The sequence below is a fragment of the Epinephelus moara genome, chromosome 21 (genome assembly GCF_006386435.1).
Source record: "Epinephelus moara isolate mb chromosome 21, YSFRI_EMoa_1.0, whole genome shotgun sequence".
NCBI lineage: Eukaryota > Metazoa > Chordata > Actinopteri > Perciformes > Serranidae > Epinephelus > Epinephelus moara.
The window spans coordinates 14320188-14343320 of NC_065526.1; the positions used below are offsets into that span (position 1 = coordinate 14320188).

At 40.9% G+C, this 23133-nt stretch overlaps 1 protein-coding gene across 1 annotated transcript; it reads right to left on the reverse strand.

Annotated features, from left to right (window-relative positions):
* Positions 1–15: 15 nt before the first annotated feature.
* On the reverse strand, positions 16–22107 carry LOC126409159 (regulator of nonsense transcripts 1). The gene is made up of 24 exons (XM_050075115.1): positions 21736–22107; positions 19269–19405; positions 17952–18041; positions 15827–15994; positions 15533–15713; positions 14134–14295; positions 13727–13811; positions 13380–13478; positions 11488–11596; positions 10429–10588; positions 10075–10193; positions 9797–9961; positions 9282–9396; positions 9051–9194; positions 8717–8930; positions 8250–8367; positions 7449–7605; positions 6959–7101; positions 6567–6741; positions 6227–6308; positions 5831–5992; positions 4414–4670; positions 4018–4137; positions 16–2763 (listed from the first exon to the last, which is right to left on the reverse strand). Exons 1-23 carry the CDS (start codon positions 21904–21906, stop codon positions 4021–4023), a joined length of 3330 nt encoding a protein of 1109 aa, XP_049931072.1. The 5' UTR covers positions 21907–22107; the 3' UTR covers positions 16–2763; positions 4018–4020.
* Positions 22108–23133: the final 1026 nt, after the last annotated feature.

The following is a 23133-nucleotide window of genomic DNA, read 5'->3' on the forward strand; positions in this document are numbered from 1 at the left end:
ATTGAGATGAAGGAGCAAAAAAAGAAGCAAAACTTTAATTTTCCAAGATCATCAACAGGAGAATCTTAGTGAGCATAGTTTTAGTCAACTACTAACATCGATCAGTGGGCAGAAAAACAAAATGGTGCCAACACAAAACTTCATTTTCAGTTCTAAACAGCAATAAGCCAAACAAAGATTTTCACTGCAAAAGTATAGAAGACGAAAACAACTCAAAAAGTTACCTTCTAGTCACAGGACATGCACAGACTAGTGTAAATGTGTTGGGAAGTCATGGGGTGGTCATTTACTGGGAATTTAAATTTAAAGAAATGCATGACAGTCTTTGAATACATCGATGAACAGGTGCATGTAGCTAGTAATGGTTGGGTGTCACGTACATTTTAGGGAGCAAACGGACACTTATCTACAGGTGATTCATACAGAAATTATTTTATGTCCTGCACAGCTGCAGTTGGCTCACCTGGATTGGTTATGCTAAGTCATTATTGTGGTAGTATGAACATGTAAAATAGCTCGTTAGTGACAGAAACATATTTAAGTCCTTCTCCTCTGAGCACTTTTCAGCAAGTGCAATGTGCCACAAGTAGTGTTGTCAAAGTTATCGATTTATCGATAAGAAGATTCTGAATATCTGAAGCGGTTTCAATGCTCATTTTCCGCAGTATTGCAGCTGTTACTGTTTATAGTCACTCTGCCGTTCTCTGCTACTAACCAGGAAACGTTGCTGTCATCATGTTTTATCTATCTTTTAACTTAAAAATGTATTTTATGCCCTCAATGTCAATTTTTCTCTGTGGTACTGACTTCAAGGTGTCATATCAAAGTTAGAAATTCCAGTATTGTGACAACACTAGCCACTGACGGCTCCAAAAAGCATACATGACGGGATATTAGACATATTCCACCCAGCTTTAAGTCAGAGGTAACGTGGCCTGCTACTGGTTTGACTTTTTTTTCCAGCGTTATGTGTTTCCATGACATGAAAATGACAGCAGAATTAGTACACCTAATAAGAAAACTAGACACTGATAAAAACAAGCTGCATGTGAACATCACTAATGCATGTGAACTGAGAACTAACACATGCAGAGCTTTGAAACTAAGACACAAATTTCACTAATACTCATTAAAGTTGCTCTGCTCTTGACACAATGAGCTACTATTTGTGACAGTTTCACACTTAAGTTAAAGACTTTAGGACAACAAAAGACCAAAATAAAGAAACAAGGGGAAGGAAACGTTACACTGGGGTCATTCTGTCATAATAATTTAAAGGTCTTCATGCCTAATTTCAGCGTGCAAATATGCACATGGGATTTCTAAAATGCTTTCACCACAGTCTGACATGGTGAAAATCTATGATCAAGTTCACCTTCTACACATTTATAAGATAGGGCTCTAAAAGTTTTCATCATCCTTTGTGCGGTGTATTCATGTCAAAACTGAATACTTCTTTTATACAAGTGATTTCAAACTTCACTCTACTGTGATAATCACTAAATAATCTCGGTGTATGCATGTTTTTTAACTTTGCATTTACTTTTTGAGAAGGGTCTTTGGGGTTTACCGCCCTCTTGATTTGGCTTATTTGATGCATTTCGCTATATATGCTCAAGATGATCCCCGTCTGCTAGCTTCAGTGGCTTCAGGGTCAGCAGGAAAGAATGACAGCTTCATTCAGTTATAAGCTGGCTATGGTGTTCATGTTCACTCTTTTGCACTACTAAGAAGATACATTTAGAAGAACAAAAACAAAATTGTCTCCCTATACTCAGATGTCTGGCGCCCACCTCTTCAGATCTGGAGACAAAGATGTTTTTCTTTTATATTTTTAAGAGCTAATTCCACCACTTGTTCTTTGCAGAGCACCTCGAGAAAGACCTGCCTAGAAAGACGGCCGACTACACTAGCTTACATCACTGAAAAACCTCAATGAAAACAGCCTTTATTCAGAAAACTTTCCAACTCAAAGCTGAGAAAGAAAAGCGAGTGATCCGTGGCTATGTAATGCTCAAATTTCATTTGAGCTCTTTGAGGCACAACACCACAAGCACTTTTGAGTTCACTTGAATAGCCAAACAGTTTTTTTCACGCTCTTCTCTCCTGGATGCTTAGATGTGATCAGATGCAGAGCCTCAAATCAAGCTTTGAGTTTAAAAAAGTTGCCATATCAACTGCTTCAAGAGTTGTGTCCCCTTTTGTTTTCTCTCTTTCTCTCTCTCTCCAAGTCACAGAAGACGTCCTGTTGAGTTAGCTTGGAGGACATATGTGTGAGACACCTTTTCTCCATCTTTCTCAGCTTTTGGAGCAAGATTCCCAACCATACTGCCTGGAGCTCCCCGAGGGTTCAGGGGCACGCGGGGGACAAGATGACATAGTCGCCCCACCCCTTCCAGACTCGTTCGGACCTTTCTCCCTCCTCGACCCGTCGAAGGTCTCGCCTCTCCAACTGCGCTGCTCCGACAACGACAGCTTTCTCCTACGCCACGTCTTCGCGTGTGAGCAGCAGTGCCTTCTCTCCTCCACCAGCCTCCCGCTCGTCTCGTCTCTTGCTCTCTTCCTGTCCAGCTCTACTCCCATTTTTGCTCTCACTCTTGTGATTGGTTGGTTTCTCACGGTCTCTCTCCTGTTACTTTCACACAGTGGTGCTTCGGTTGTAGCAGTGGAAAACGGGTATCCATGTTTGTTCTTTTTTGTTATTACCCAGATTAAAATACCATTGAACTAAGCTTCACACAGGCCTAGCTCCTTTCCAACAACCTGTCAGACAAACACAAACAACATCAACATTAGGACTTGTTCAAGGAGATACTCATTCGTCATTTCAATATATTAAAAGATTAACTTTTTATTTAAAGGAATAGTTCCATGTTTTGGAGAATGCCTTATTGTCTTTCTTGCAGAGAATTACATGAGAAGACTGTTTACACTCATGTCAATATAGTAACTGTGATAAGGAAAGATAACTAGCTCTAGCTTCAGAGACTGAAATCTGAGGGAAACAGCTAGCTAGGTATCAAAATCTGCATATCAGCACTTTAAAAGCTCCCTATCTGGACTATTTCTGGTCAGGAACAGTGACGTCCTTAAAGGGACAGTTTATCTCAAACTCAAAAATACACTTTTCCTCTTACCTATGCTGTTTATCAGTTTAGATTGTTTTGCTGTGAGTTGCTGAGTGCTGGAGATATCGGCCGTAGAGATGTCTGCCGTCTCTCCAATACAATGACATTAGATGGTACTCGGCTTGTGTTGCTCAAAGCGCCAAACAAATACTTCTGAAAAACTCAACAGCAATGTCTCTTTCCAGAAATCATGACCCAGTCACTCAAGATAATCCACAGACCTTGTTGTGACCAGTTTCATGTAAGAACTATTTTCTCTCTGCCGAACTACAGCCGCCAACTGTATCACAGCACAGACGGATGTAATGTGAGCTAGCTACATTACAGCTCAGCCGAGGAGGACGATGACACAGCTATTTTGGTTGTGTTATTGTGTGACTTTGGTGTTTACAAGGGTTAGTTTGGATTCACCAAAGTCACCCAAGAAGGCAAACTAACAAATCGAGGCAGAGATAGACCAGCAACTCCCGTGTTTTGCAAGTTAAATTTACTGAAGAGAGCACAGGTAATGGCTTCAGTTCCTGGTCGGAAAGGGTTGTCTGACAGCAAGGTAAAGCAGAGAAAATACTCCAAATATAGCGTATACTTTAACTGATATTGATTTTTGAGGTGGCTAAAATACGTTTTGCTGCTGCCCCCATCCACAGCAGTTCATTGCTTAGCTTCTGTGGTGGTACTCCTGTCTGCTTCTCCAAACTGGGGGTGCTTCAACCGCCACCTACTGAAAGTAATACACTGACACTGGATAAGTACCTCATACTACCCCACTTCAAAAATCCAAACTATCCCTTTAAATCTTGGCAAGAAGGCTAATAAGCATATTTCCCAAAATGTCAAACTATTCCTTTAAGTTCAATGAGTCATCTTAGTCCACAGTGGAATTACTTACAGTCTAGTACTGGGACAGTCCAGTCACACCGTGCTGGTAGGCCCGCTCCCCCTGGTAGGTGGAGTCCTGGGACAAAGCCACATCAATCTGGGACTTGAACTCGTCTCCTAGGTAACTGTCCTATAATGGGACAAACAAAAAGCGACAGACACCAGTCAACAGTTATTTTTTTCCAGGCAGAAAAGGAATAAGTGGTTTTGGACAAGTTGAAGTCTTTACTTGAGGAGGAAACCTGGACAAACACTTGGAATATATGTGCAAACAGCCCTGGCATTGGGTCCTAATTGCTATGAATAAACAGACTACAAAAAGGTTGCTACATAAAGAGCACCTACTTAGCACTTCATTACTTAAATTAAGATTTATTCACAATGGTTGACAGTTCAGTGAACAAACCTGTGAGAGTTCAGGCTGGGAGAGCCCGGGCTGGCTCATCTGAGACGGCTGGCTCATGTTGATGTAGCCCTGCGTCAGAGGCCCCTGTGAGAAGGGCTGGGAGCCCAGGTCCTGGCTGGCCTGGCTGCCACTCATGTGGCCTCCATGCCGGTCTCCTCCGCTGTGGTTCCCCATGTTGCCGCGGTTTCTTTGACGCCCACCTCGAGTCCCGCCGCCTCCTCCACTGCCTGCCTTGCCTTTCATGCCTCCACCACGACCTGAAGGAAACATGTCAGTTGTCAGGGTTATAAGCAGTGTTCCCACACATTGTTACCAATACATTTAAAATCTTTCCAATAATATTTTACCCCATTTCCATGACTGTTTTTAGGTAGTTTAAAATGGGTAAGCCTATGTAGCAATGTAGCCACACATTATTAAAGACACTTCCCAGGCATTTACAGATAAGCAAACTGATAGTGCTTGTTAACTTTACTTGCTCATTAGACATTCCTGCTGCCAACAAGCTGCATATGCTAATAGAGACAGAGCACATTTAAGACCCACCCCCACCTGAGGGGAAAACAACACATCCCTCATCACTGACTTTGAATTGCGTGACAAGTGCCTCCTTGTCATTTACATCTGCTAGCCAACAACACAAAAATACCTAGAAGCTGCTTTATGGTGGGATGCACTGCCAACGGGTAGAGAACCCAGAGCTGAGTTTTTACAAGCTGCCAAACCAAAAAACTGTGCTTTTAAGCAATGAGACATGAGGCAAGAAAAATCCCAAGATAAGCAAGGTAAGGAGAGGGGACACTGAGATAGACCAACAATATTAAGTTTATCAGTGTAACTTTTCCTCTCTGGTAGACATAAGGTCCCAAAACAATCCTTTGACATGCTGATATTCAACGTTTTTGCTGAGCTGCAGCCACTTCGTTAGCGTCTCAGCCCTTAGTAGCATATCATGGTGCTGTAAAGCCCCCAGTGGGTGTGGTTTTCCAAGTATGTCACAATTTGCTCTGTCTTAATGGACCAGACCGTCACACACGAGTACTTTGGAAAACCTCAAGGCCACACCCCTTTTTGGATTGACTGTTTGTATTCATTTATTTCTAGTTCAACAAACGTTTGTCTTACAGACAGTGATGCTTCAATGGTCACAAAACGCAACACTGGATTTTAAATTAGTAACACAAGGAACGCATTTTGCATATCGTATGACAACCAAGACAATGTATAATCAAAACTTTTTAAACAATTTCCAGGCCTGAAAAACAGTTTTTCAAACATCATAACTTTTCCAGAAATTAAATGACCATGGAAACCTGTATAAGTGTTTCATAGCAGCTTTCACATGTCACGTAGGCCTTAACAAACTCTACACTTATCGTGACTTGGTTTTTATGACACGGTTTTATGTCTAACTCACCTGCTGAGGGTCCATTGACCTGTCCCATGTACCCAGGTGGAGGTATGGGGGGCATCACGAGGTTGAAGGGGATGGGGATGTTCAGGGAAGTCATGGGACTGGGGCCTGTGCCAATCATACCGATCTGATCATGGGTTTGGAAATACATATTGGATGAACGGCCTGTGGTGGAAAGAAGTACAAGTTAATTTTACTTCCTTTTAAAATATATGGTGGTGTGCAGAGCTAGTTTTGTCACACATTTCTGTACACATGGCTACTATGGTAAGTCCTTTCGTCCTGTTTGCAATGAACTACCAGAGCAGATACAGTGCATGTCCTTCGTAATGGAGTTTATTAGTAAGAATTTGTCCAACAATTGAAATGAAAATGAGTGTTTTGTTAATAGCTTCTCACCGTTGCTGCTGCGGTCATAAACAGATCCAGGAATGAGAGCCTCCCTGGCATCATACATGGCTGTGCTCATGAATCGACCCCCCTGCAAAACAAAAGGACAAGCAACGCTATTTTGAGTGTTTTTAGGACATGCCTCATTATTTCCTACATGTACACTGATTTATTACCCTGTTTTCTTTAAAGTACTCATCCTAAGAGCATAAATAAATTTTGATTTTCATTATATATTCTTCACATGCCCCGCCAAAAATAATGTATTAATGACCCAGTTAAGGAACTCAGATTTCAGTGTTCTATATGCTCCCTGTATGGAACACACACATACACACACTAAACTCACAGGGTTGATGGTGTTGACAAGCTTGCGTGGCTTGCTGAATTGCATGAGGCTCTCTCTCAGGTTGTTCAGGGGGCCTTCAACCAGGACCTTCTGCTCCTTGTAGTAGTTCAACAGGTGGTTCCACAGAGGCTGCTTGGACAGGGCCTTAGGGTTTCCCACAATTATCACACCATACCTACGTGACATGAGCAGGAGATGACTTATTGTTTCAAAGTTATATTTGAGAATGTGTAGGATCATGTGTGTGATATCAAAATATCAATATACTTAAGAGAAATCAAGAATAAAAACAGTGTGAAAGCACATTTAATATGCAAAAAATGCTAAATGTATAGAATATAAACACAGTGATGAAATTAGACACAGAGGGCCCAGTGGGGCTTCAGTTTTACCTGGCCCTCGTGAGTGCCACATTGAGACGTCTGGGATCATTGAGGAAGCCGATTCCCTGGTGCTCATTGGCCCTCACACAGGACAGGATGATGAAGTCCTTCTCTCTGCCTTGAAAGGCGTCCACACTGGCTATTTCAACCTCCTACCCAAAGAAGAAAGAGAATTTAGTTGGGGAGAAAAAAACTAATTAATGTGGAATAATATATTTACTAATTATAATATATAATTTCATAATGTGGTATTGTTTAAGGTAAATGGCTCCAGACTGTAGGTTTATGGAGCCATTTCAGCCTCCTCTTAAAGGGGACTTATTATGCTTTTCCTCATTTTCTGTCTTAAACATAAAACGCAAACCCACATGTTTTGCCCAAATAATTTTTCACATTCTACACTCTAACTTTTACTTTGCCTGTAGAGCCTTATGCTTGAACTTTTTCTGATGAAGTGCAAAATACAATATTTCAGCTGCAAACATATTTGTAACCATACCTGGTAGAGTTTGGTGTGGAGGGAGCCGCTGAACTGCATGTACTGGACCAGGTAGGACCTCTGTCCCTCGTAGGGCGTAATGATGCCAATCTGATCAGGTTTCGCTCCGGCCTTTAGCAACCTTGTGGTTATTTTCTCCACATTGGCTGCTTCAGTCCTGCACAGACAAGCAGCGCGATTACAAGACAAGAACATTTTATATTATTTGACATTAGTGCAGAAACTAATTGTGCTTGACTGAAATACTGCAGAGAAAGTTCTGTAAAATCTCTCAAGATTAACTTGAGATATGGCTGTACTACTGTATCAGAATCTGGCTGTCCAATACAAGATTCGACCATTTGTTCCCTTTTTTGCAATGGTGTCTCTTTTAGGAACAGTCTACCCTGGAGTTTCAATCAGCTTCTTAAATCCTGCACCCTCAATTTCTGTCTCTGGAGCTGCCATCCGCTCTCCTCCCAAAGTAGTCTCCAAGCAGTGGGGAGTGAAGCAGAGGGACCACAGGGTGCACCAGCTAGTCAGCTTATCTCATTTAGCATGTCTCATCAGGCAGGGCAAGGACGGGCTAAGCGAATAAATGTGCTGCGCTTAGTTCTACAGTGAAGTAAGATTTTACCCATTTTAAGTCGTAAAAAATTGCAATATGTAGCTGTCAATGTTGATATTGCGACGGGCCACCACAAATAAATTAATGTACTTTCAAATCAGCTGACGACTGAACTGTCAAATGTTACTGCTAACTATAAAACTGCAGGACAAATGTAAATATCAGGTCAACATAATGATCAGAAATGTTGAAACCTGTTGAGATAGGATGTCCCAGAGCTCGCTATTTCCTCTTGGCCCTGGGTGACGTAAAAGAACATCGGCTTGTCAGGCTGTGGCCACTGGAAGTCAAAACCTTTCTTCACGCGGTCCGCTGTGGAAGACAAAGGGATAAGACTCAGGACAAGTGTACACTGACTTAAGTGGAATAAGTCTGACAGGATCAGCTCCAGACTTCATGTTCATATGGATACAAACAGGAAAAAGTAAAACATTACGCTGGACTGCATGGAAACAACAAGGAAAAACATGAGGTAAATGTGTTTCTCTACACATTCTTAAACAGATTTATGAATGTTTCCAACATCTAACAGGGTCACAGAACAATAAAGGTCTTTTTTAAACTGTCTGGGGGCAGAAAAGCTTTAACTGTCTAAAAAAGGGAAGGCCAAGAAACTGAGCATCACAAAATTGATTCTTAAAAAGGTTTATTCTCATCTTACCTGCAGTGACTCCGTTCTGCAGAGAGCCCTCATAGAAGATGTTGGAGGGGAAGGCGCTGAGAGCCGGGTGCATACGGTACTGAACCTGCAGACGGATTGGCCGGATCCCCAAAACTACCAGACGCTCAAACAGAGACTGGGACAGGCCTGCTTTAGCTGCCTTCTTACACATCACCACAGGGCCCAGCTGGCAGTGATCACCCACCAGAATCAACTACAGAACAAACAGATGATTACAAAGTTAAGGGTACAAGTCATCAAGACACAATAAATACTTATGGACAGCAGATGGCAGCAGTTTCAGCAGATGTACTTCCACTCATGAAGCTCCTACCTGTTTGGCCCCCAGGACGACAGGCACCATGCACTCTGGTTCGGTGGCCTGGGTGCTCTCATCAATCAGGATTGAGCGGAACTGCATCTTGGCCAGACGAGGATCACCCGCCCCGACACAGGTACAGCAGATCACGTCAGCATTCTGGGGAAGAGCGAAGGAATAAAGTAGACAATAGGAAAAGGAAAATATTTACTAGCACAATGAGCTCAGGAAGACCCGACTTCATACCATAAGCAGCTCCCTCTCAGCGGTGCGTCTCAGAGCTCTGTAGCGCTTCTCATCTGAGGAGGACAGCTCTCCAGTCTCGTCCTTCAGCTGCTGAAGCTTCTGAAGTTCTGGCATACTGCAGGTATAAAATCATTTCAATAGTGGAGTTTAATGGTGTGCTTGTGAGCAAAGACTTACAACTGTAATGGCTGTATTACTAAGGGGTCTGGAATTATTTAATGCTGCTAAAGATAAAATTTGTAATTCCTGGATTTCCTTGTGTTGCTTCACAGTATTAAACCCACGCCAATGCTGCTCTGACAGGACTTATTAGAGATGAGACTGCTTAGCAACATTATCCTACTTAAGACATTAATTATTATTGGAACAATAACTGATTTTTTCTCAAAGACACATTTTTCTAGAGTGATGATGTGTATACAAGTATAAGCATGTCTGATGCTCACATTTAACCACACACACGCACAAAAAAGGCCTTGCAAAATTATTATAACTCATAAACGGTTATATGTTACCTGTCCATGTTACGAGTCTGGTTGTGCAGAGCCAGGAAGGACACAGGTGAGTCTATGGCCTCCCTGCTCTTGGCGCACAGCCTCACCACCTTGAGGCCTGTCTGGTGGATCTTCTCTGTCAGCTGGTCGACGGCGATGTTGCTGGGTGCGCACACCAGCACTGGCCTAGAAGGAGAAATGACACAATACCATTAGGAACCATGACACTTAGCCAGGGCATCCTTTGAAAACAAAAGAGTAATAAATAGAGTAATAAAAGCCTTCTGTATGTGTCTTACCCGTTGCCCTGTCTAGCCAGGTGGTAGACAATGGTCGCAGACGTTACTGTCTTCCCTGTGCCCGGAGGACCCTGGATCAGACTGAGGGGACGCTGCAGCACCGTCTTCACAGCATACACCTGCATTACAACAAACCATATAAATTTGAACCCATGCCTCATATAGTCTCTATAAGAAACAGGTATATCCCTTGAACTTGTGCTGAGAAACCACGGGTAAGTGTGAAAGAACTCTCAAAACTGTATGATCTCTGTCATGTTGTTTGTGTGATCTGTAATGTCAGGTAGGTGCAACTTTTCTGATTCTATGTTGAAAAAGTCTCTCACTGACATTTTTCCCGTCACACTTACTCACCTGCGAGTGGTTAAGGTCAGGCAGGCCTTGAGCGGTGAAGCGTTTGGGCAGCTGACACTTGATGACCACATCCTCTACCTCATGTCCCAGCAGTTTATGGTAGATGTAACCAGACACTGAGGTCTCGTCCACGGCAAACGTCTTCAGGGCACTCTGCATCCTGAATGATGAAGACAGGAATATTGACAGACGGTTTAAAGCTGGATCTGGTTCGGTTCAGTTCTTTATTGTCCCTCGAGGGTAAATTTGATTTACAGTAAGGGTCAAACACACAAACACAGCATGCAAGAGGACGTGGAACACTTATCAAAACAGTTACAGCAAACAACCAAATAAAAAAGATGCATCTGTTCATTAAGCATTGGAAGGTAGCATTGACTGAGCAGTGCAGTCAAGGTTTAGTCCAAATTAAACGCATTTATTGCACTTGGCACAAAGGAAAATTTAAACCTATTGCTTTTTACCCTGGGGACTCTGTCTGTCTGCCAAAAAGGGAGAAGAAATGAATTCCTCCAGAAGTGGGTGGTTAGAGCTGGCCAAGATCGACCGTGCCTTCAGCAAACCTTGTCTGTTATAGATATCTGCTACAGAAAGCTGCTGCGTGACAACTACTTGGCTGGCTTTCGCCTGCTTTCTAAAAACAAGGTGCATCATTTCGTAGAAAACCTTTGCTGAACTCAAAAGCCTCAAATTATTCTACTGATGAGGGACTTTGCCGACAACATTTTAATTTACTTTCTCAACAAACTGTGTCACTAAAATACTACACTGAATACAGAGCAAAGATGACACAATGAAAAGCTTCAGACACCAGACTCACTGTAGTGGTGAAATGCACAAAGCTCTTTAAAGCCATCCTTCACTGAATATTCATTAACTATCGCATAACCTTAAACAGGAAATTGATCTGTAGCCTCTCAGTTTAAAGCTGGAATATCTCGCTGTGTGCGTCTACTCTCAACTTAAGACGAGTTTAACTGATACATAAAGTTGAGTTTCAGGACTTGCTCACACATATCACTGTTAGAGACAAGAGTGTGCGACTTTTCTTGTGAATACCTGTCAAAGGAAGTGGACTTCCACACAAAGTCGACCTGAAAGTTGTGTGGGATCTCCACAGGAGCTCCGGCGCTGCTCCTCAGCTCTATGGCAATCTCATCACCATAGTCTGGTGCAGTAAGTCAAGGAAGAGGCAGAACCTTGGAATACAATACTGTAGTTATTAACATATATTAAGTAACTAGTTGTGTTTTCTGTTTGTTCATGTCATTTGATTTTGTGGTTGTCTGTGATTTTGTGGTTGTCTGTGATTTTGTGGTTGTTAGCAATTGTGAAGCGACCTTGGGTTTCTTGAAAGGCGCTATATAAAATTGATTTATTATTATTATTTTATTAACTGCTATGACAGCATGACTTATGTGCTTCATTTGATGATGATTTGATTTACTGCACAAAGTGTTTGTGACCAATACCAGTTACTTATTTATTACCCTAAATTGCTGCAGACATTTCAAGTTGCAAATTGTAAGACATGGATGCAGAACTGACATTCAAGTTGTAAGACAACTTGTGTAGTACCTATCTAACTAAGATTAGCTGCATAAAGTAATGTGTCAGTCATTTGTCAGATTATACAGGAATCAAGGGAAATTTTGTCGCCTTTCAACCAGCTTTGTGCCATCACAGTGATGAACAGTGTTTGGCTTCCCCTGTGCCACTAGCGCCCAGAACTCTCCACTCATCTGCTGGTGGACTTGGCATGCAAATCTGGGAGCTATCTGACCCGAAAAAGCTGGCTTGTGTCTTGCAATGACTAGTAGGAATAACATAAGTAGCGCAGTTAGGGCTCAGTTTCTGGACACAGTGCCCAAACTGGTCCCTTGTCTGACAGCAGAGGAGAGGGAATCCCTGCAGCTGGCAGCGGGTGTCACATGGTCACTGGGGTAAAAAAGCTGATGGCGCAGCAGCAGCCAGGTGCTTAACGTTACTTCCTTTAGCATAGCTAGCTAGTGCTGCCTCTTCCATATCTGAAATGTCGAAGGTTTAACTACATAGTCAACACTTCGCATGTCCCAGGTCCTAGTCTTTCTAAAGCCATGACTTATACTTGTCCAAGTGAAGCCAGATATTATGAAATCAGCAGTTTCGGGGGGGCACTGTGTGGATTAACAATCTCAACTAAGTACAAGCTATAACTCAGGTCAGAGTCTGACATTACACACGAGGAGAACAACGTTACATCAAGTGACTGATCTGCCCGAACATTAATACCATATATATACAGTATATATACTATATTATACAGGTATATGTGAGACAAATGTCCATGACTTTCCCAAAACTTTCTGGGTTTACTTATTTTTCCAAAACTTCTCCAGGCCTGGAAATTGCCATTTTCAAATTCCATGACTTTTCCAGGTTTTTCCTGATCATACAAACCCTGTCTAGAGGAAACTTTGAAAATGAGGCACGGAAACATTTAGTTATATTTTTACTGCTAGCTAAAACAGTGCTAGTTTGTACTTTATAGCAGAGTTATTGATACTTTTCAGAGTAAAACGTAGACTTACTGGGTATATGCACCAAACCTTGTTATGATAATAGGCCTCTGGTGTTACTGCTGGAGTAGCCTACTGTATTTGTACTGTTAACAAACAGGTGGTTGGCTGTATAAGCAAAATCTAAATAAAAACTGTGCTTTCAAAAACCACTTAAGACTGCAGAAAAAGACACGTTTGCATACACTGTTGTAGTTTCCTACAGCTACCAGTAGATGTTGCTAAAGACTAAGTTTACTGATAACACGATTAAGAGAAGCTCAACTTAATTAAAGGCCTCCCTGCCTGTGACACACTTGAGCTAAGTAATAAATGTGTGAATTACAGGTAATGTGGGTAAAAAGTGTTCTCCTGTTAAATACAGTACATCTCTTGTAACAGTCGTAAGGATACTATCAGGGACTTTGATGACATGTCCAATGCCTTTCCATGGAGGGGCCAGGTCTCCTTTGTACCGCAGGCAAATTTCATCTCCCTGCATGAGACGCATGTCTGCAGGGCAGAAGAGACAACTGTGTTAAGTACACATCACTGCATAGAGTAAAGGCACAATTAAAATACAAAATGACACACCTCTGTAAGTAAAAGCTGCGTATACAAATATTTAAATGACATTGGAAAGTCAAGTTTTTTGACACTTTTATCAGAGTGTGGTCAGGATGACATTTAAAATATGACTTATAGAGAAAGCATGATGACATTGAGAACAATAAACTTAAACCAAAATCACAAAAACATACCTGAGTCTGTCTTGGGAAGAGTGAAATAAGCAATCCTCTTTTTATTCAAGCCCAAGTCCCATCTGACTGTGATATTGTCTTGAGTCTGTTAGGATGCAACATGACAAGATATTTCTTATACTTAAATGGCAGCAGAAACCATTTAAAGTCAAAATAAGTGTACAGTTTTCAGGTGAAAAACCATGGTGGAAAAAGCTGAATCTGAATATCGCACCGATGATTTTAGCAGCACAATTTCATTTAGCTCCAGCCTTACAGAATAAACTAAATTCAAGTCAATCAGTTTGGTACAAATTGATTATCTATCAATGTAAAATTACTCATCAACTACTTTGACAATTTTCTTTGTTACAACACAAACAGGACACATGTTTGTTAATTCACAATTTTCTAAATTTTTCTTTTACCTGAGACTCTTTGAGTTTCTTATCGTAGTCAGCCTCCAGTTTCACCAGAGGACCAAAGATGTTCTGGTACTGGTAGGCATCCTCATAGCGGAGCAGCACATGTTGGGGCTCCTCATCCACACCAGGCTTCTCCAGGTCCTCCAGGGTCGCAGTGGGATTCTCCTGCAAAGAGGAAACACACACACATACAGGATGAGAGACAGTTTAACATATGGATGCTCAAATCTCCTATATTCCTACTTGGAGAGATTCAGACAATAGGTCCTTTTCTCAAAACACAATTTTACACATCACAGTCACAAAAGCACAGGTGTATATAATAAAATGAGCGATGGTTGAATTCCATTTAGCTGCTTCAGTTTCAGAGTGCTGTAGTGGACTCTACGGACATAATTCACCATTAACTGTGGTTCAACACAAGCAGTTATGTTCTGTGCCTTCTCTCTGTTGTTTTAACAAGACACATTTACAGTCACTTAATTTACAGTGTGTTACTATAGTAACGCAGGTTTTTTCAGGGAGTGGCGTCTTTTTAACGTTTGGTTTTGGAGTAGGGTTAGTTTGTTTTGTTGTGTTAGCTGTGCTATGAATAAAAGGCACGAGTTTGTGTAGTCAAAGAAAGAAGTTGTTTGTCTCTATGTTCCTGCAACTTCCACAGTGTTGGTATCGTGCATGCCGACAGACTTTCACACTGTCATGACATACTGAGCCATCATTAAAGTTATTTATAACACCTGTGCTTTTACTATGACAAGTTAGAATGTTCTAAAAACTGCCAATGAGAACACAGAGAAGAAATACATGCATAAAAAACCTGTTGGGTATATGTGACTTTGTATTAAGGTTTTTATAGTTTACTAAAAGTAGGCACAGGTGCATATGTTCATTGAGACTGGGATGTCTGCATGATTATGAGTTGCCTTCAAACAGTGTTGTTTTTGTACTCCCCATAATCCCCATTTTATAATAAAAAACTAAAACTAATACTGAAACTAATAAAGCTAAACTAAAACAAATGTTTTCAAAGAATAAACTAGACTGAAATGAGCAAACTTACTCTGGAAACTAACTGAAACTAACAAAAACTGAAAACAAAAATTAAAAAAGAATGAAAATAAAAAAACAATCAAAAATACAGAACTATAACTGCTTTGTATACAACAGGAAACTATTAAAAAAATAGAAACATGCATGAAACTGGCAGTGAAACTGTGAAACAAAGAAAAAAAAACCCTCAGCAAACACACAGAGAAGTTATTTGCATCACGCCCAACTGTATGACTATATCTGGTCAACTGTATAGATAAGCCCAACCCATGCTCAAATTCAAGCTATGCGGGTTTAGCATATTTACATAGTGCAATGGTGGGCGTGTGCCTCGACAGTTGCACCGGCATACCTTCCAGAGCTCCTCCAGCTTGTTGATCTGCTGGGCGGTGATCTGACGAGCCCTCAGCTGCTCCTGCTCTGACGGGATTTTCACCAGCCAGGACAGGAAGCAGCGATCCTGGATGAGAGGCTGCCACTGTGAGCTGTCCCAGTTGATGTCCTTCAGGCTGCTCTGGCTGGCACATGGCTGCCTGTGGTACAAACACAAAATTCAAACTTCAAAGTTCTGTATTCGCTTTGATTGCTTCCCCCAATCAGCAGGAAGGTCAGTGTGTAGGTCAGCCACAGAAACAAGCACCCTCACCTGCACAGTAACACCACTACTGAGTCAGCTTTAGCAGGGATGAAGCCTAGGAGGAAGACATTGCGACAGCCACAGTTGTAGCACTCCAGCACTGTTTCCCCCAGGGGGCCATCTTTATGCAGGGTCACCTCCTTGGACTTTGCTCTCACCAGGTGGTTTACAATGTGGCTACAAGTGAAGAGAACGACAATTAAGAGGGGAAAATGCGAAACTACAGTCCTGCGTAGGGTGCAGGTGTATTGTACACTACTAATGCATCCTGACATTATTTCATTCAAACTCTAATAAAAGATGACTGCACGAGAATACAGCAAAAATAGCTCCAAGATGCACTGACTAGAAATTAGCATTATTACATAATTATGACCCCAAAAAACACATGATGCAGTCATCTGCTACACTGTTTGTGTTTACTAAAACTGCTTTAAACACAGAGAACCAGCACACTGTCACACAGAAAATACAAACACAAGTTCTGCGAAAATATTGTAAGAGGATTCACACCAAATGTGTTACTATCTTATTAATTGCCTTGAGCTTACCAGCTGCAGTCTACAGTGTCAGAACTATCAGAGCATGAAGTGGCAAAGGCAGCATCAACCGTACATGGCTGATTTCTAGCTGCCAATTATGCCTCAAAGTTCAGTTACTGTATATATTTAAGGACAGCAGGTAATTACAGACATTCCTCTGGTTTACAGAAATTTATACTGTCTTGCCGAAGTTTCTTGGTTCATTACAAGGCTGATTCAAAGGGATATCTAGTAACAATGCTGCTGCTACTTTTATGTTTGTGCTTGACTATGATGATGTTTTACACATGCATGCTTCTTAACAGTGCCTTTACACACTGGATACTGTCTACCACAGAGCACTGAGATTTATTACAAATCTCAAAGCCTTCACCCATCATAGCTCTCTGTGTGCTCGGGTTGGATGGTCTGCCTTGTCCAAGCTACAAATCTACATCATATGAAAAAGGATGGGAAGTTTCTGTCTTCGCTCCCTGGAGTTATTCTTGTTAACCTCCTGTGTTACAGTATGCTGCTTCCTCAGCTTGGAATCAGTTGCAAATTTCTTTGCAAATCTTTAGGAGCTGGTGTCATTGGATGCATTCAAAGTGTTTTCAAAGTGGTTGTACACATGCTGCTTTTTTGCACCCTCAAATTAATTGTTTTCAATGTAGACACGCGGGAGGCACGCTCTCAAACACCAGAGCGACACCGTTGCTGCACGCACACCTTCCTGAGCGCCCATTTTTAGGGCGCGACAGGATAAACCGAGTCCAACTTTTGGAATGCAACAGCACGCACCACATGTCATGTAATGAGGAACAACCTATCACAACCAACAGATATCTTTCCCTTATTCCATAAATATCAAGTCTGTGATAAATATGGAAACGCTGATTATTTTCAGCTTTTCATCTGCCCCACAGACAATATGCCCACACACTTATAAACAGCGCCTGGAAGAAGATCAGCTCTGCTGCCGCGCTCTTGAAAGCTGGCTCAAAAAAGGCACAAATGTAGCGAGTACCACCTGACCTCACATTTTCTAGGCGGTTAAATACGTGGCATGTGACGGCCCCTTAGCGGCAGTCACACCTGCCTGTAAATGTTTTGAATGATTAAAGACGGGTTTTTTTTATATCTTATAATTTCTTTAAGTTGTTCTTTATTTCAATTTTAGATTGTTATATGTTTGTTTCATTGTCTGCAACAGTGTTATTAGTGCTGCTGCCTGTCTTTGCCAGGACACTCCTGTCTTGAAAAACAGATTTGTTAATCTCAGTCAGTCTTTTACTTCTGGTTAAATAAAGATTTAAAAAAGAAAGAAAGAAAAAAATAAACTACTTTAAATGAAGATTTACAAATACCTTTTTGCTTAAGATAACTTGCTTGACCTCAGTGTCCATTAAAAGTCAGTAAACGTATACCCAAACACTGGCTGTCCATTTATGACCGAGGCCTCTGAACACAACAAAGGCTTGTTATTACAGTTGCTGTGTACTGTATTCCTGCTATGACTATGCTGTACCTGTAAAATGATCCTCTCTCAGTTCATTTAGCTAAGTACACTGACAGGAAGGGTAAATAAAAACCTGAGAGTCACTATATCTTACCTGCCGGATGTGTTTCCACGGCCATTGCAAAACCACTTCTTGCTCGTGTTGCAGTAGACCACACAGGCTGGATCATGAATACCACAATAACTGAAACAGAAGCGAGTCATAAACATTAGTATTATGGAGATGTTTAAAATCTAATGTCATAAAACTAAACCAGACAAATAAGCACAAAACTCATTTTAGATTGCACTTTAGGATCTCTGGTGTTGCAAACCTGTGCTTTGTGATTCAAGTAAAATCAAATATAATGCAGCAATCCGTCTGTAGTCATTTTAGTCGCTTACAGCAACAGCAACAACACATGCAACATAAAGTGATTTTTCTTTAAAGGAAAAAAACAACTTAGAGTGACTTATAAGCCCAAGAAATAAATGAGCAGAGCCAATATATCAACATTATTAGCTTACTGCAGATCAGTATTGCCGATAAATGACAAGAAATTGAAGTACAGACATGCCAAAGATACACTAAGTTTTAAAATAGTGATACCACACTATACTTTGCCCATCAGAGAGTGATGTCAGAATTATTTTTCAACTGTTAAACGTCCTGACTGATGCAATCATTGGTCACAATTATTGACAGTAATGGATCTAGCTGCATGACTAAAAATCCAAAATCAAACTGCATGTTGCTGACGGGTATCAAAGTTTATATAAAAATATTGGCAAGAGGACGGTGGCACATTTGTTAAAGAAATTGAGGCCCTCGCTCTCTGTCCAACAAACTCTGCTTTCACTGCCAAACTTCAAACTTGAAAGATATGGTAATACATTACTTTTATAGCAACAAACTGACAGAAAAAACAATCCAGCTGGGCAACGGAGGATGTCTGGGATGTCAGACATACTCAACAGGACGGTTTTGGCACAGCCAAAGTAACGGCTGACAGCCAACTTGTTAGTTAGACAGCATACAAGCTGTGAGTGTGAGAAGAGCAGCATCGCTTAGCATGACATAACAATAATAATGATTAACCATTGCTGACATCTGACGTGATGCAAGATGTTCTGATAATCTGGCTCATGTGCCATCTGTGGAGTGAGTGAGTGTCTGTAGAGAGGCGTGTGTGTTGCCTACAATGGACAGTAAACCACTAACTGGACAAGATGGACAGAAACCAGCTGACTGAGATGTAATATACTGAATTATTTTAAGACATTATGGTCGACAAAAATGCCCACAACCACTGAGACTTAATTAAGTATAACAAGTGGGGTGTATAGTTGTATCCAATGACAACAACCATCAATTATTCTCCACTCTGATAACAGCCACGGCACCACCATTCACAATAATCCGATCCTGTACCTGCAGGCATGTATCGGGAGATCCTTGGTGTAATAGGTGTCCTCCTCATCCTCCTCAAAGTTCAACTCTGCAAGCAGCTGACTGGCTTTTACCACAGGGTCGTCTCCATTCTGTAGCACGCCGTCAGGGCCATTAACCTGAGGATACACACATGTAGAATCATAAAAGATAAGATAAGAGAGACTTTACAGTAGAGTACATAGAGAAAAGAAATTGTGTGTCCCTGGTCACAGTGCAATACAAAAGAATGAACAAATGAACATGAGATGAAAACAACAAGATATAAAATCAGGAACAGAACAAGATACAAGAGGGTACAAACATAGTCGAAAGACAAACATGTAGTGCCATTAGGGTTGCAGCAGTATGAAAATTGATGGCTGTTGTGCACATTTGCTTATTGGCGGCATTAGAAAAAAAACACACACTTGGACGGATAATCTCATATGCGCACATGCATCTCCTTTCCTCTTCAACTGCCTGACAGGCTTTTTACATATACTTCAATTAGGGGAAGTTTCAGGGTTCAGTTATAATTAGTTATAATAAGTGTTCAACTGAAAAACTTTCTGTTTTCATCCCTTTAAGGATCATTGTAACTAATAATAATAATATTATTATTACCGTGATACAGAAAAAACAGTTCCCTGAGGATTAAACTATAAACTCAACCTTAAAGGAGAACTACACCCACTTTCAAAATTCACACATGTTATTCCTATGGTCTAGCACAGTCCAAAAATATTAGTCTTCATAAACAACTCACTCTCAAATCCAAAAACTAGGGTGCTAAAGCTCAAATTTGTGATGTCACAGGGTACAGAGTCCGGAGCTGCTCCATAGACAATGAATGGGATAGTTTTTATAGATGACACTGACAGCACCCAGGGGGATGTTCTGAATATATGGGTACATTTTCTGTTTGACAACTGAGATCACTACAACAGAATAAAGCTCATTTGTGTATAAAAAAGAAATATATTCTGTGGCTCCACAAAGCCAGGCTCCCATTTAATGTCTATGGAGCAGCTCCACACTTTATGCCCCGATGACATCACAAGTTTGAGACTGACTTCTCCAGTTTCTCGCTGTGAGAGAAAGAAGCTCATGTCCACAAATACAGACCTTTTTCACCTGTCATAGCAGGAAAAGCACAGATGAAATGGATAACAGAAGAAGCAGCTGACCCCCAAGTATTTTCACATTATCGTATCTGGCCCCCATTTAAAAAAGCCTTAAAAAAGTTCTTTTAAAAAAAGAACATGGTCCAGTTCTGTTAGGTGTCGATGTAAGGCTTTTTTTAAATGGGGGCCAGATACGATAATGTGAAAATACTTGGGGGTCAGCTGCTTCTCACATCCAGCTGGTTATTAAAAAAAGTGTCACATAAAAAAGGGACAAAAGCAACTGTTTCATCTTTCAGTGAAAAATTATTCAACTTTCCACTGCCGACTATGCTTATTTGTTGGGACCACGAAGGAAAACTCTGCTGCTAGGTAACCGTTTGTTTGGCCTTTGTGGATCCTATTTGATTTATGTCTACAAACTGTATGAACTGTATGATAGCCCTGCCATTGTGGGGTGAATGGAAAAAATGCAAAGGGATCTTCCATACATAAAGAACACGTGTGGCGGGCCACATATAGTGTATTAACAAGCCACATGTCATTTAAAATTGATTCACAGACTACTGGCCCCCAGACTTGACTTTGGACATGCCTGATGTAAGCTTTTCCACAATACCAGGGCCTCCCTGAAGTGGAATGCAGCTCCCATTAATACACCTGTGCCTTTCCTATTGTGACATGTCAAAATGTCTGCTGTGTAAAAGGTCAACTAATATAACTTTAATAGGTCATGGAAATAATTATTACAATTCTGAATGTAAGTGGTGTTGCCCTTTAATGTCAACATTATGTGGGATAAACTAACAATGAAGGGTCACAGATAGGCAACAGATGGACAGCCAACCAGACTAAAACTATATATGGTTATATATTTAACCTGCTTGCTGTCTGTCATATCAACAAATGGTTTGTTGTCAGCAATATCACACTCACTGTATCCAAGTAACTGTATCTGCCAACCTCTGTGATTATTGTTGTCAGTGCATACTGTCAGTGTGAAGTCCATATAAGAGATGGTAAGTATAAATACGGACACTTGAAGCTAATACACCACCCAAACAACCCCCTGTCACTCCTGGTTTGTATGGCAATAAAGTCCTGCATTGACATGCTAGCTGTGTCAGCATGCTAACTGTGCTGTCAGCAAGCTAACAGTGCAAGCTAGCTAGCTAGCATGTTAGCCAATTAGCGGGATAAAGGCATGGTAACAGATGGAAGGCGTCATCATGCTAACCGGAGGTAGCCAGCGGTGTTGTTAGCTAACGTTAGCTAATTCTCATTTTGTCAACACAGGAGGAGACACATTTTGACACCGAGCTGTCACGGATAACCGCACGCACCTGGTTATCCAGTTGGCTCTGGGTCTGGCCTTGGGTCTGGGTCTGGCTCGGCAGGGTGAAATCGGTGAAGTCGTACTCGGAGCCCTGGGTGTCCGCTCCCAGCAGCTCGGCTTCCTCGGTGTCGAGGAACGTTAGAGTCTGCGAGCTCGGCCCGTACGCCTCGACACTCATGTTTCTGTCTTCTTATCAACGGTGTTTGTTCGCTCCGACGGTTATTCCCACAAACTGTTGCTTTTCCAGAAGACACGGAATAACGGAGGCACACCACTGATTAGAAAATTACAAACACTGGTGGTGGGAGAGATAGAGGGAGCCTCGACTACGGCTGCATTCCGTTTGTTTTCTCCCCCGCACGTTTCCTCTCCTCCCTCACTACCACTTGTCTCCTACAGGAAGTTACCTGCAGGAAGCGAGCATAGCAAAGGAGACAAGGAGACATACGTGTGCAGAATTTAATGTGAGAGAATTCATTTCTCCAAGGCCATAAAAGTCCCCTCTGTCATTTTAATTGCCTAACTGTTAAGACATAGGGGTGCAACAGAATTGGGAGCTGCAATAAAGAGATTCAGAGAACTTAACTGATCCCCAGGGGGAAGCTGAAAGACATTACAGGTGCTCTTAAATTATACAGACACAGAGAAATTATGAGAAAAATACAGAAACAGAAATAAGATCATAAGTATGCAAGAAAAATGTGCATTATGCTACAATATGTAATGTACAAGAAATAGGAATATATGAAATATGTAGAAATATGTGCATTGTTCCACAAGTGTGCAACATATACATGCAAGAGTAGAATAGGCAAGGATTAAATATTCAATAAGAGAAAACTGTAATAGTTGAGTTATTATTGCATAAAAATGTAGAGGGCTTCAAGTCAGTATCGCCTTTTGTACAGTTTTACAATGTAAAGAATAAATTGATTATGGGTTATAGCTGCTGCTGACAGGTAAAATAAGACTCAGACTGTCTGAAACTCTGATATGAACCATATTTACATTTTATTCATATTTTTATTATTTTATTTTATTCAATTATCTTTCTTTTATTTTTTTAATGTTATTTATTGTTTTATTTATTATTTGTTTTTTTATTTTATTTCATTTTAATTATTTTAGATTTTTATAATTTTATTTATTGTTTTAATTTATTATTTTATTTTATTACTTTATTTAACAGTGTTACTGTTCAGTGATTAGTGGGGGAAAAAAGAACAGTAAATTATTCAGAGTTAGACTAGAATGTGAATCATAATCTGTTGTCTGTGAACAGAAGTTACAAAAGGCCTGCTAAAAATAGAATAGACTGACATAAATTAAAATGTACATGCAACATAATGAATAATTAAATATACAAGATAATCCGTTCACATCAACCAATGCATTTACTACATGG

Bases quoted from the DNA above. Each gene is read 5' to 3' on its own strand.
- LOC126409159 (XM_050075115.1), bottom strand. From the start codon at position 21,906: ATGAGTGTCGAGGCGTACGGGCCGAGCTCGCAGACTCTAACGTTCCTC. The intron at 10,589-11,487 runs GTATTCACAAGA...TTCATCATTCAG, and splicing joins AAGTCCACTTCCTTTGACAG to GATGCAGAGTGCCCTGAAGA. The intron at 9,397-9,796 runs GTAACATATAAC...TTATACCTGCAG, and splicing joins CAGACTCGTAACATGGACAG to TATGCCAGAACTTCAGAAGC.